Below are 15732 nucleotides of genomic sequence, written 5' to 3'. Positions count from 1 at the left end.
ACATTGATTTAACATAATCCACTAAGTTTTTGACTGTCAAATAACACACACTACGTATTGAAAGCCATACCTGGAGCTTTCGTCTGTATACCACTGACTTCATCAGAAGAATGATTTCTACTGTTGGGAAACGTTAAAGGGGCCTTTTCACAGATTTTGGCATATTTTGAAGTTTGTCATTAAATGCTTTATGTTGATAAATGTAAACATTGGATTTTAAAAGCTCCAGTAAAAAATCAAGAATAAAATTTAAAAAAGGAAAAAAAGTAGCCGGTATCAGGGCTCTTAATAATGATTTATATGATGATTTGAATTATTCTAAAGAGGTATATCAAATTAGAATTTCCAAAATCAGTGGACTTGCATCTCGCGAAAAAAGAAGGCTACTGAATTTATTTTCCCAATTTCTTGAAAATGCCGCTAAAATGCCCTAAAATTCCAAAGCCATGGGCTATCTTCCCAAAAAGTGGGAAAAAAACCCTGAGAAGCTGTTCTGCCAAGGCATCACACAAGCCATTCTATCCAGCAAAACTGACAGTTTTGGTTTACAGAAATCAACAAAGGAAGGATTCCTGAACTATCAAAATTTCCAAGCTATGCACACAGTTATCATCTTTGATGATCTTTATTGGTTCTGTTGGTTTACTTGGATGGAACATGTGTGAACTTTTATAGAACTTTGAAAAGTCTATATCTGTCTAGTTATAAACAAAAATCAGCTATGTTATAATAAGATCAGATGTGCAAACAATGTCAAAAGGTTGTTAAATTAACAATTTGAAGGCAATTTTGCTGAAAAAATATGAAAGTTCCCATGCAAATTGTGTCTGTATATCGACAAGTGTCTGCCAATAAATGTCAAACTAGTAATACAAAACTTACCACAAGTATGTAAAAGCACTAAGTACCTGTTGTGATCATTTTTAGTAAGATAGTGTAATTCTAAACAGTAGCAAATAGCTTGTTTAGTAAATGCATAATGCAATTAATATGATTTCCATTCTATTGTGTAATAAATAAATTTGTTGTTACTTGTTAATCCATGATAAATGTTTTATGGCTAGTACAAAACCAGCAATGTTAATTCTGTAAAAGGTAATACAATAACACCACTTTTTACTTTCATATACGTAAATATTCTTGTACTGTAGGTTGATGACAGTGTTTTAGTATTACTTATTTTGTAACTATTATTTTATGTGAAAATAAATGATGTGAAGTGTTTTGTATCTCCACACAATACCACATACCTTTTTAACCAGGTTTTCCGAAGGAAAAAACTGGTTATTAGATTGGCGAATGCGGGCGGGCTGGCTGGCTGGCTGGCTGGCGGGCTGGCGGAATAACCTTGTCCGGGCCATAACTATGTCGTTCATTGTCAGATTTTAAAATCATTTGGCACATTTGTTCACCATCATTGGACGGTGTGTCGCGCGAAATAATTACGTCGATATCTCCAAGGTCAAGGTCACTGTTTGAGTTCAAAGGTCAAAAATGGCCATAAATGAGCTTGTCCGAGCCATAACTATGTCGTTCATCGTCAGATTTTAAAATCATTTGGCACATTTGTTCACCATCATTGGACGGTGTGTCGCGCGAAATAATTACGTCGATATCTCCAAGGTCAAGGTCACACTTTGAGTTCAAAGGTCAAAAATGGCCATAAATGAGCTTGTCCTGGCCATAACTATGTCATTCATTGTGAGATTTTAAAATCATTTGGCACATTTGTTCACCATCATGGGACGGTGTGTCCCACGAAAGAATCACGTCAATATCTCCAATGTCAAGGTCGCCACGACTAAAAATAGATTTAAAAAAAAAAAAAAAACTTACAAAGGGGGTTAATTTTTTTTGGTCATTTCAAAAGTTCAGTTTGAGTTTTCTCCCTTTATCAGATTTTTTTTTCACAATGAAAACCTGGTTTTGTGACAATTTTGTCCCTTGTTATATATGAACTGTGTTATTTGAATGTTTAAATAAAAAATATGGATGATATAACATGATGCATTCTAATATTTGCATTCAAATTGTAACTATAGAGCTAAGTGTATGCAGTTTAGACTGTGATTTTAGAATTGCTACGAAATGGCTAGTTTTTTAGTGGCGACAAAATTTAAACTATTCAACAATAGTATGCGAAAGAAAATTAGAAACCTGCAAGATACCTGTATTTATTAAATATTTTAATTGCGAAACAAGTATGTTGTTATGCTGTTACACATAATTATACATTGATAATAAATAAGAAGACAATTAGTGGTGTTAATGTTTCCCAACAGTAGAAATCATTCTTCTGATGAAGTCAGTGATATAATACAGACGAAAGCTCCAGGTATGGCTTTCAATACGTAGTGTGTGTTATTTGATAGTCTAAAACTTATTGGATTAAAAAAAAATCCTGTCAAATTTGTTAATCAAAATTGATTTGACACATCACATGATTTTGATTATGTTAAATCAGTGTACTGTATGCTAAATGCAACTGCTTTAGCAAGCTGTCAAGTTGATTGAGACATTTGATGAAACAAACTGTTTCCTAGGTAGGACCAGTACTTAGTGTCTATATGACGTCGAAAGTCTACAAGACCTACTAGGTAGAACGAGAAATGTACTTCGATGTACCGACCCTTGAGTGTTAGCCAATCAGAAGACACCTTACATCTGTTGCTTTAAGAGATATTTGACAATGAACATTATTATTATTATTATTTATACCGAATTATGCGACTATCGACCGCTTACTCATAGATATAATATTGTGCGTATTTATTAAACATTATTATTATTATAATTTATACCAAATTATGCGACTATCGACCGCTAACTCATAGATATTGTGCGTATCTATTGACCTGGCGTGGCGGAATTAACCTCTGACTTATGCAAGTTATTGTTATCACAAAAAACGACCACCGGGGAGGTTATTATACATTATTTATCCCGTTTATGCTTGGTAACTGTTTGGTTACCGTTGGGAATTTCCTACACAGTATTGCGCTGGACGGTCGTGATACACCGCCCCGCATGATCAATAAATACTCACAATATGCTGAATAATTTAAATTTTAAGAAGGAAACAATTGAATCTTCTTCAAATTTGTATATATTCTATTTCAATGCATTAAATACTTGAAACTTTATGTGTTTTTTTTTTGCCATTCTGATATTTATTCCTCCCTTGGAAGAAGAGGGGATATTGCTTTGCACATGTCGGTCGGTCTGTCGGTCGGTCGGTCCGTCCACCAGGTGGTTTCCGGATGATAACTCAAGAACGCTTGGGCCTAGGATCATGAAACTTCATAGGTACATTGATCATGACTCGCAGATGACCCCTATTGATTTTGAGGTCACTAGGTCAAAGGTCAAGGTCACGGTGACCCAAAATAGTAAAATGGTTTTTGGATGATAACTCAAGAACGCATACGCAGCCAACAGGGCGAACTCTGAACAATATAACTGAAGCAACTGGTCTGTAATCCTAAATCTATAATTATCAGTCCAATGAAAAATCATCATTTGAGTAAAATAAAGTGGATCAGTAAAAATATTATCAGAATATGAGATTTTTTTGTATATTTTGTATATTAAATATTGTGTTAATGTTTAATTTTGTTGATTAATATAAATATAAGCAGGACAGGGGAGGTAATACACTATTATATCTTTCTTATATACAAGGGAAACAAATGCAATAAGTTTAAATTTCATGTTTAATAAATAGACGATATTTGTTCATGTCAGTGTGAGATCATTTGTTATTTTTTTCATTGTCCCTTGACATATTGCTTTTATATTTTGCATACTTGTTTACCAACATTACCCCAACCTATATTTCCCCCCCCAACCTCAACCCTCCCCCCAATTTTTTTTTTAAACATCATCTTATAAATTACCACACCCACATTATACCCCCCTCTCACCCCCCACCCCCCGACCCCCCCACCCCGCCCCCAAGGGGGGGGGGTTTAAACATCTAATAAATTACCACACCCCACATAGACCCCCCAGCTCACCCCCCCTACCCCCCTACCCCCCACCCCCCCCCCCCCAATTTTTTTTTTTTTTAAACATCTTATAAATTACCACACCCCACATTAGACCCCCTCACTCCCCCCTACCCCCCCCCCCCCCCACCCACCCCAGGGGGGGGTTAAACATCTAAGAAATTACCACACCCCACAGGAGACCCCCCGCACCCCCACCCCCTACCCCCCCCCCCACCCCCCCAAAAAAAACAATTTTTTTTAAACATCTTAAAATTACCACACCCCACATTATACCCCCTCTCACCCCCCCCCCCCCCTACCCCCCCCCCCCACCCCCCCCCATTTTTTTTTTTTAAACATCTAATAAATTACCACACCCCACATTATACCCCCCTCTCACTCCCCCTACCCCTCCAATCCCCATTTTTTTTAAAACATTAATAAATTACCACACCCCACATTATACCCCCCTCTCACCCCCCTACCCCCCTACCACCCCCCCTTTTTTATTTTTGAAAGATCGTCTAATAAATTATTGAATATGAACAATTTCTCCATGATGGCTTACGTTATACTGTCAAGCATTAAATAGTCGAGCGCGCTGTCCTCTGACAGCTCTTGTTAGGTCACAAGGTCAAAGGTCAAGGTCACAGTGACTCGAAATAGTAAAATGGTTTCCGGATGATAACTCAAGAATGCTTACGCCTAGGATCATGAAACTTCATGGGTACATTGATCATGACTGGCAGATGACCCCTATTGATTTTGAGGTCACTAGGTCAAAGGTCAAGGTCACAGTGACTCGAAATAGTACAATAGTTTATGGATGATATCTTACATTAGGTCAAAGGTCAAGGTCACAGTGACAAAAGACGTATTCACACAATGGCTGCCACTACAACTGACAGCCCATATGGGGGGCATGCATGTTTTACAAACAGCCCTTGTTATTATTCATTTTGTCCTCAATTAAAAAAGAGATTTTAAACATTTATTATGAATAAATCTGAAGGAAAAGCGGCTCAAGAGACTAGTGTTTTGATTGGCTGTTCAGAAAATGTGTATGTCGAAGTACAAACATGTATGTCGAAGTACAAATTGTACTTTGATGTACAAATATATACTTCGAAGTGTATTTTATATTTATGTCAACGTACAATTATTGTACTTCGACGTACATTTCTCTTTTTACCTTGTAGGTCTTCTTGACTTTTAACCCAAATGGTACGCCATAGTATGTCTTAAGGGTTATCTAAAGAATGCTCCCACTTAAGGGATCAATACAGAGACCTCCCAGTGACTAAGCCAGTTAGCAGACACCCCATTAACTATACCACAGACACCGAACCAGCTATAAATTCCTGTGGCTAGAAAACAAAAAAATTATAAGATGCAAGATCTTTAAGCTTCGAACATGTAACTCGTTTTAAGATTGATTTTTTTGGATGCATTACTTAATTATTGCAACAATTATAATATTTTGAACACAATCATGTCCATATATTTAATAAAAATACATGGTTATCAAAAAAACTTAAAAAGCTTTTGCCCGTAAATTAGGTATCACCTATAATCATATTAGTGATATGTAACCTTTCGGGATATTGGTAAAGTGCAAGCAGACAAGGTGTAAATACGTTAAAAATTAAAGCTAAAAGACTAAAATGTTAGATTGGAATATCTTTAAATTTTGTGAATAAATGTGTTTCTAATGGATAACAACGACAACTTACCAGAAAATTGCTCATGATCACACGTACAACTTCTTTCTGAGAGCGAATGGAAAATGCGTTACGAATTCTTACAAATAAACAGTAGGTGTTGTTATTGAAATACCGCGATAATACTGGAAGAATAGAGATGCCAACTGTTATGTTTAAAACAAATAATTTTTTAACAAGCGTTTGTGATTTGTCAGGATAATAATTACAATAAGATATCGAAAAGATCAAAGCAATTAAATTCGACAGAAATCTGAGATTCTGCAATATATTTAAGACGGGTTATGTTCAGGTAAAATGCGTTTGGTAAAGACTGTCACTATATGTAGTCAACCAGTCTTCGGCTTATACCCACTGAAGATGAGTATTCAGGGGAGATAATTGAGTAATGACTTAATTCTGGAACGGTTGCAAGAAAAACAAATAATGCGAGAATATTTAGTGCGATTCGCTACACAATTATGATGTCATTGATATAATTTTTCCTGAGGTATGTATTTACATGTGATTTAGCATATGTCAAAGTGTTTTTGATTTGTTCAAGGTCATAAATAGCATCGCAAAAATATATGTCGCGTGGCAAATTTTTTTGAGACGCATTCATGTGGTATTCTTATGTAATTTTATGTCTAAATTTCCATATGTATGAAGGGTCAACGCCCGCTTTGCGGGCTTTTGCCCGTATTTAATTACTAACTTAACAGATTAATGCAATGGGAACATTAACTATTGAGAATAAAGAATAATAAGCAGAAAAACATGTGAACAACAGTTCTTTCCACTATTTGCAATTATTCAACTCTCAGCAAAGGGTTAATGAAAGTTGTAATTTGCTGTCTATTGTCCAAATGTGCAAAATTTGATCATTGCTGCTAGGGCTTAAGAACAGTGATACTTCAAAAACCTATCAACGTTTATCTTTGTATAGCACAAACTCATGCAAATGGTACCATTTGATTAAAGCAAGAAATAAGTGTTTTTTTATCTACTTTGTTTTTCTTTTGTATGCTCTTCCACCATATTTGAAGACTGTGGTAATATGGCCAACTTAAAGTGTCGCTATCGATTAAGTCACACTACACCAATCTTTTGCACATCTCGATAATTGATTGATGAGACTTAAACACTTCAACTTAAATGCGATGTTTCAGACAAGTACATTTCAAATTTCAGACAAGTGAATTGCGTTCATACCTGAAAGAGCTTGGTGCAGAAATCTCTGAAGAAAATGTTGAGGACATTGTCAAAGACTTGTTACAATGTATAGAAGTGAGCGATGTTTGCTGGAAAGAGGTTACTTCAGACAGTGGTAAGTATTATAAGCAGCAAGTTTTGTTTAATCAGGAGTGTGTTAAAGATTGGGACAAATTTATTATTCTGAAAACTAAGTGTTTTCAACTAGTTATACAAGGCATATTACATTTGTAGAATGTATTTACCGTAAATCCGCGAATATAATACGCCCTCGTGTATAATACACACCCCCCGAGTTTGGTCAAAATTTAGAAGTAAAAATTGAAAATCCGAGTAAAATATGCACTAAAAAATCAGTGTCTGAAATCGGCCATTTCCGAAAAAATGTGTCAATTTATTTTTGGGTTGTGAAAATAGCAAATCAATTTGGCGTTATAAAACATCTGTTTCACAGTAATACCCCAGTATATTGATCGCGAAGTTGACAAAGTGGTAACTTCCATTTTTATAGTAGTCTAGATGAATTACTCTTCCGAAGTGTTACAAACTTGGTACTTTAATTAAACTTTAAATACAATTAAACCGCTTGTGTTTTTCTCATATCCATTTAAAATACGCCGCTGTCATTAAGGTTAGTTTGGGAGTAAAAATCGAATTAATTATCACCTTTCAATTTAATTCGGCAGAAAGGTGTAATATTAGCGTCAAAGAACTAATTATTTAATTACCACTCTGTACTTCAGATATGGTAAATATTCGGTAGAAAGATAAAAAGTGGTCAGCTTAGAAATATTTGTTAACAGGAATTGTCACGTTGTTTTTTTTCATTTGCTAATTTTTTTATACAACTTGGCGTCCGGTCGCTATTTTTGTAGGCAGACGACAATATTAACTGTGTATTCAATGTATACAGTGTCTGCGCATGAATAACCCAATATTATCCGATAGCTTCACCCGTCTCACGTTTCATTTGACAACGTCATTTCATGTGTAAGCGAGCTCAATGTTGATTGGCCAGCTACCGTGTGCACTTCAATAACAATCAGTTACAAGTTACGGGGTTCGTTTACTTTTCGATTTGCGAACACTTTCATTGAAACAAAGAGACAAATATAGAAAACCAGTCCGTTATAAATTGCGGATGTTTTCAACGAACTTTTACTAGATTTTCGCATTTTTGCAAGTAAGATTTTTATTGAGCCAAATTCTCAATATTTTCGCAAATGGCTCAAATGGCGAACGACAGCTCGAGCCCTGTTGCCCCCTTTGATGTAATGGTGCAGTTCAAAATGGCTGCCACGCAGCAAATAACAACGATTAAGTTGAAAATATTCACAGGAAAAATTTTGTTCTGATCTAAACTCGTATATAATACGCACCCCCTACTTGAAGAAAAATTCGGCAGGTAAAAAAGTGCGTATTATATTCGCAGAATTATGGTATAAATTGTTAAAACAACAACAACTGGAATTATTATTCTATATAATTAGTTTAAAATAATATTAATTGAGAATCCCTCTAAGAACAATATGAGAACTGCACGAAACTCCTGAAATTGGGAAAAAAATTGCGTTGTGAAGTCTTCATATTTGGAAATGGTGTATTTGATGTTTTGCTCCCAAATACTTTTAAATTGATAACTAAGTGTTGTCAATATTATATTTACCTAGGTTCAAGCCATAGAGCTGCAGATATGTTATTTTTAATATTTTTGTGTGTGGAAACCTTCAATTGTGATTTATAGAGAGGCAGTTTTGCAAGTCAGTCTGCTTTAGATACGCTAGGATCGATAACTGCAATTCTACTACGCTAGAAACGATAACCACTGCCTGTCTGCACTACCTGAAGTAAAATTATGCAGACGACATACTGCTCTAATACTGCAGTGTGTGTATTTATCAATAATGTTTACAAGCTTGTAAGACGACATTGGCCAGTCTAGTGTTTGTCATTAAAATCTGTACATATTGGCTGCTTTCAGGGAAAATGGGACTTAATGCATGTCATATAAGATTAGCCTGTGCACACTGATTAGCCTGTGCAATGCGCACAAGCTAATCAAGGACGACACTTTCTGATTGTATGGTGTTTTTCGTTTGAAGACAGTCTCTGGTACTGGGATGACAATTATTGCATATGCATTTAGCCTTTTTTTCCCAAAATGAAGCTTAAATTATCTTTTTATGCCCTGGTAGGGTGGCATATAGCAGTTGAACTGTCCGTCAGTCTGTCTGTCCGTCTGTCCGTCCGTCCGTCCGAAAACTTAAACATTGCTCATGACTTTTGCAATATTGAAGATAGCAACTTGATATTTGGCATGCATGTGTATCTCATGGAGCTGCACATTTTGAGTGGTGAAAAGTCAAGGTCACCCTTCAAGGTCAAAGGTAAAAAAAATAAATTCAAGGGAAGTAACAAGTTTTAAAGTGAGATAATTTAAGTACTTCCTTGTGAAAATGATCTGTACCTGCCAAATGATATAATCCAAAGGGATATAATAAATATAAATATAATTTAAATCAAAGCTGCGTAGTAGGTGGCATTGTGTTTCTGACTAAAACCTCTCTTGTTTATTAATGATTTGAAAAAAACAACACATCTCAACCTGTGCTTTAAGATACACTCTTTATAAATTTGGATGGGGTGTGTTCATTTCAAACTTGCGATATGAAAAGCTATAACATAATTTTGAAAACTGAGTTGCATCTAAGATTATACAACAGCGAACAACTTCAGTGCCTTCAGCGCTTTGATTTTTACAGCAGAATCAAAAATTTGTAGTTTTTTAGCTCACCTGATTGCTCAGGTGAGCTTTTGTGACCGGTCTTTGTCCTTCGTACGTCCATCCATCCGTCCGTTAACATTTGTTCGTAAACACTAGAGGCCACATTTATTGTCCGATCTTCATCAAACTTGGTAAGAAGCTTTGTCTAAATGAAATCTCGGTTGAGTTCGAAACTGGGACGTGCCGGGTCAAAAACTAGGTCACTAGGTCAAAAAAAAAGAAAAAACTTGTAAACACTGTAGAAGTCACATTTCATGCCCAATCTTCATGTAACTTTGTCAAAATGTTTGTCTTAATGATATGTTGGTTGAGTTAAAAAATGGTTCTGGTCCATTGAAAAACATGGCCGCCAGTGGGCGGGGCAGTTTTCCTTATTTGGCTTTAGAGAAACCTTGTAAACACTCTGGAAGTCACAATTTTTGCCCAATCATCATGAAAGTTGGTCAAAACATTGGTTTTATTGATTTCTCGGACGAGTTCGAAAATGGTCCAGATCGGTGAAAAAACATGGCCGCCAGTGGGCGGGGCATTTTTCTCTCTATGTATATAGTGAAAACATGTCAACACTCTAGAAGTCACATTTTTGGCCCAATTTTCATGAAATTTTGTCAGAACTTTTGTTTCCTAGATACGTGAGTTAAAAGTTTGATAATGGTTTCGGTCTGTTGAAAAACATGGTTGCCAGGGGGACGGGGCAGTTTTCCTTATATTTATATAGTAAAAAGGCTTGCAAACAATCATGAATTAAGGTAATGTAACATGCGAGACAACTCTTCTAAAATATTGCATTTAAGTTTACAGTAGTTACTCCCCTTTGATTATTAATGTTTTCATAATAATACAGTGTAGTTGTGTTTCAGTTATGTGTTAATTAATATTCGAGGTTGGATGTTTTTATGCCCCCTTTCGAAGAAAAGGGGGCATATAGTGATCGGACTGTCTGTCCGTCTGTCTGTCCGTCTGTCCGTCTTTCCGTCACACTTTGCATTTAGGTTTCCAAATATGCTCATAACTTCTATGACCCTTGAGATATAACCTTCATATTTGGTATGCATGTGTATATGGACAAGGCCTTTCCATACACACAAATTTTTGTAGCCCTGTGACCTTGACCTTCAACTTAGGGTCCGCGTTTAGGTTTCGAAATCTGCGTTTAGGTTTCGAAAATGCTCATAACTTCTATGTCCCTTGAGATATAACCTTCATATTTGGTATTCATGTGTATATGGACAAGGCCTTTCCATACGCACACAATTTTTTACCCCTGTGACTTTGACCTTAAACTTAGGGCCCGCGTTTAGGTATCGAAATCTGCGTTTAGGTTTCGAAAAATGCTCATTACTTCTATGTCCCTTGAGATATAACCTTCATATTTGGTATGCATGTGTATATGGACAAGGCCTTTCCATACGCACTCATTTTTTTACCCCTGTGACCTTGACCTTGAACTTAAGGTCCGCGTTTAGGTTACAAAATCTGCGTTTAGGTTTCGAAAAATGCTCATAACTTCTATGTCCCTTAAGATATAACATTCATATTTGGTATGCATGTGTATATGGACAAGGCCTTTCCATACTCACAGATTTTTTTCCCCTGTGACCTTGAACTTGAACTTAGGGTCCGCGTTTAGGTTTCGAAATCTGCGTTTAGGTTTCGAAAAATGCTCATAACTTCTATGTCCCTTGAGATATAACCTTCATATTTGAAAGCATGTGTATATTGACAAGGCCTTTCCATACGAACACAAATTTTAACCCCTGTGACCTTGACCTTGAACTTAGGGTTGGCGTTTAGGTTTTGAAATCTGCGTTTAGGTATCGAAAATAACTTCTATCAAAGCGTTTATAGGGGGCATATGTCATCTATGGTGACAGCTCTTGTTTTAAGCTCACCTGTTTGCTCAGGTGAGCTTTTGTGACTTGTGACTGGTCTATGTCCGTCGTCCGTATGTCCGTCCACATTTATTCGTTAACACTCTAGAGGCCACATTTATTGTCTGATATTCATGAAACTTGGTCAGAAGATTTGTCCCAATGATATCCCGATCGAGTTTGAAACTGGGTCATGCTGGGTCAAAAGCTAGGTCACAAGGTCAAAAAAAAAGAAAATACTTGTAAACACCGTAGAAGTCACATTTAATGCCCAATCTTCATGTAACTTTGTCTATATGTCTGTCTTAATGATATGTTGGTTGAGTTCAAAAGTGGTTCAGGTCCATTGAAAAACATGGCCGCCAGTGTGCGGGGCAGTTTTCCTTATATGGCTATAGAGAAACCTTGTAAACGCTCTAAGTCACAATTTTGGCCCAATCATCATGAAAGTTAATCAAAATATTGGATTTTATTGATATGTTGGACGAGTTTGAAAATGGTCCAGATCGTCGAAAAAACATGGCCGCCAGTGGGCACGCATTTTTCTCTATATGTATATAGTGAAAACATGGGAACACACTAGAAGTCACATTTTTTGCCCAATTTTCATGAAATTTGGTCAGAACATTTGTTTCCTTGATACGAGAGTTGAGTAGGAAAATGGTAATGGTCAGTTGAATAACATGGCTGCCTGGGGGAGGGGGGGGGCAGTTTTCTTATATTTATATAGTAAAAAAAAGCTTGTGAACACTCTAGAAGTCACATTTTTTGCCCAATCATCATGAAACTTGGTGAAATGATTTGTTATATATATATCTCAGATGAGTTTGCAAATGACCCGGTGGGTCAATAAACATGGCTGCCAGGGGGGTGGGGCAGTTTTCCTTATGTGACTATATAGAGAGAAACCTTGTGATCGAACACTATAGAAGTAACATTTTTTGCCTAATCATCGTGAAACTTAGTCAATAATTGGTTTTATTGATTTCTCGGATAAGTTTGAAAATGGCTCAGATCGGTGAAACACTCTTTTTAGCTCACCTGATTGCTCAGGTGAGGTTTTAGAATTGGTCTTTGTCCGCTGTCCGTTCGTCCACATTTGGTTTGTAAACACTCTAGCATTCACACTTTTCAAGCATTTTTTATGAACGTTGCTGAAAGATCTCAGTCAAGTTTGATAATGATCAAAATCACATAGTTAATGCCATAATTATTGCCCTAAGATTGTCCAAATTTTCATTATACTATACAAAATCCTTGTAAACACTCTAGAGGTCACAATTTTCTTTCAGATTTTATGAATCTTGGTCAAAATATATTTTTTTGTAAGCAAAGTTTGATGTTTGGTAAGGGGGGTCAACTCAAAATATAGGTCACCAGGTAAAATATTACAAAAACAAAAACACTCCATACGCCAGAGTTTTGGTTCAATAATGATGAAACTTGACCAGGATGTTTGTCTGGATAATATCAAGGTCAAGTTTGATGTTTGGTAAAGATTAAATGAACCGACTCCTCTCAGGTGAGCGAACTAGGGCCTTCTTGGCCCTCTTGTTTTTCGATAACTTTTGCTGTTGTGCGACATGGTGGAATACGTACGTTTTGCGGTAGATGTCGTAAAGCCTAAGTCGTGATAGTGAACTACGTACGGTTTGCGGTAAAGGCTAAAAGAAAGTAAACATGCGGATGCGGCAGTTCAGGGAAATTATAATAAATAAATTTGTAACGAAAGACGTATTTAAATGAGGTATTGATGAAAATTGAATAACACTTCTGAGAGGGGAATTTTTCAAATATTATGGGGAAAAATATATACTCTAGAGATGGGGGAATGGGGCCGAATAACGCCGAATATTTCATCCAAAAAAAAAAACACTGCTGAATATGATAAATATTGTCTTCTAAAAGGCTATTGAAAATATCAAAGAGAAATTACATAAGTAATCAAGGAGATCGATTCCGTCCAAACACTGGGTAATTGTTTATGGAAATTTATCTTCATTTGCATGATTTTCAGGAAGTCCCCGAAAAGCAAATTTTTTGCATGACAGGATGACACAACAAAACATTGCTTTGTATCTTATTTCATTCAACCTAAATTTAAACTCACTTGTCCATTGGTTGTTATAATTGATTTGAATAGTGCCTCATTAAACGCTGTCCCTAATGCCATGTACACTTTACACTTCTCAAAAATGGTGTATGTTTGTATTTATGAAATTCTTAAACACATATATCGTCATAAATGGTCAGAATATAGATATTTTTAATTGGTGCAGTAATTATATAGGATTATCAGATATATATGCACATAATAAAGCAGTATGCATACAGTTATCGATACGGTAGGGTTAATATGCATGTATTGGCAAATGGATGAGCTCAGAACCTATAATGCAAATCCGTTTTGTGGCCTCAACCCCATGATCTGCCTTATGTTGGAGTTTCAGTGTAGTCGAAACATATTACTACCAGTAATGAGTCTGTCTCTGTTAGGTACTCTTTATTGCAATTATCAAACTTTAAGTAATAATAACTTACATGTTTATGCGTGTGGGTAATATTGACACTAACACCAATTTATTTCTTGATAAATGTCAACATGATGAAAGAAATTTATTAAGACCAATTTGTCTGGGTAGATTAAATGATTATATGCATGGATAACAAAAATATGTAATAGTAAACTGACAATTAAGGGAGACTACGAGAAAGTAAAGTTGACCAGATTTATTTTCAGATTTGGAGATGGTTTTCAATGGTATAATCTCCATGCTGCTGGTAGTACCTTCAGATCGAAATGATGATCTGGTGCATTTATTCTGTAAAAAAGTTGCCAACTTACCCAAGGGTGACAAAAAAGGAAGTGTTCGATTACGAATGTGAGCATATTTGTTGTTTATTCTCTTCTTGTTAATAAATATACATTTTTAGCTCATCTATTTTTTGAAAAAAAATTATGAGCTATTGTCATCACCTTGGCGTCTGCGTCGGCTTCGGCGTTGGCGTCCGGTTAAGTTTTGCGTTTAGGTCCACTTTTCTCAGAAAGTATCAATGCTATTGCATTCAAACTTGGTACACTTACTTACTATCATGAGAGGACTAGGCAGGCAAAGTTAGATAACTCTGGCGTGCAATTTGACAGAATTATGTGCCCTTTTAATACTTAGAAAATTGAAAATTTTGGTTAAGTTTTGCGTTTAGGTTCACTTTTCTCAGAAAGTATCAATGCTATTGCATTCAAACTTGGTACACTTACTTACTATCATGAGGGGACTGGGCAGGCAAAGTTAGATAACTATGGCGTGCATTTTTACAGAATTATGTGCCCTTTTTATACTTAGAAAATTGAAAATTTTGGTTAAGTTTTGTGTTTAGGTCCATTTTATTCCGTAAGTATCAAAGCTATTGCTTTCATACTTGCAACACTTACTAACTATCATAAGGGGACTGTGCAGGCAAAGTAATGTAACTCTGACTGGCATTTTAACAGAATTATGGGCCCTTTCATACTTAGAAAATTGAAAATTTGGTTAAGTTTTGTGTTTAGGTCCACTTTATTCCTACAGTATCAAAGCTATTGCTTTCATACTTGCAACACTTATTAACGATCATAAGGGGACTGTGCAGGCAGTTATGTAACTCTGACTGGCATTTGCACGGAATTATGGGCCCTTTATACTTAGAAAATTGAATATTGGTTAAGTTTTGTGTTTTGGTCAACTTTACCCCTAAAGTATCATAGATATTGCTTTCATACTTGAAACACTCGCAAACTATCATAAGGGTACAGTAAAAGGACAGGTTGCATAACTCTGGTTGTCATTTTGACGGAATTATGGCCCTTTTTTGACTTAGTAACTTTGAATATATGGTTAAATTTTGTGTTTCGATCCACTTTACTTCTTAACTATCAAGGCTATTGCTTTCAAACTTCAAATACTTTCATGCTATCATGAGGTTACTGTACCTGGCAAGTTGAATTTTACCTTGACCTTTGAATGACCTTGACTTTCAAGGTCAAATTATTAAATTTTGCTAAAATTGCCATAACTTCTATATTTATGATTAGATTTGATTGAAACTTTGACAAAACTACTCTTACCTGACATACCACAATAGACTCCACCAAAACCATCCCCCCCCCGAATCCCCCCCCTATTTTTTTTTTT

At 35.9% G+C, this 15732-nt stretch overlaps 1 protein-coding gene across 1 annotated transcript in view; it reads left to right on the top strand.

The window, feature by feature from the left end:
- Positions 1-15732, top strand: part of LOC127870087 (eukaryotic translation initiation factor 3 subunit M-like) — a 68650-nt gene that overhangs the window by 4995 nt on the left and 47923 nt on the right. The window contains exons 2-3 of the mRNA XM_052412750.1: positions 6884-7019; positions 14301-14442. Of these exons, the coding sequence (XP_052268710.1) occupies positions 6884-7019; positions 14301-14442 (278 nt within the window). The remainder of the gene's footprint in view (positions 1-6883; positions 7020-14300; positions 14443-15732) is intronic.

Source organism: Dreissena polymorpha, chromosome 1 (genome assembly GCF_020536995.1).
Source record: "Dreissena polymorpha isolate Duluth1 chromosome 1, UMN_Dpol_1.0, whole genome shotgun sequence".
In the NCBI taxonomy this organism is placed as follows: Eukaryota; Metazoa; Mollusca; class Bivalvia; order Myida; family Dreissenidae; genus Dreissena; species Dreissena polymorpha.
Note: the sequence above shows the minus strand (reverse complement) of the source record. Positions and strands in the feature narration are given on the sequence as shown.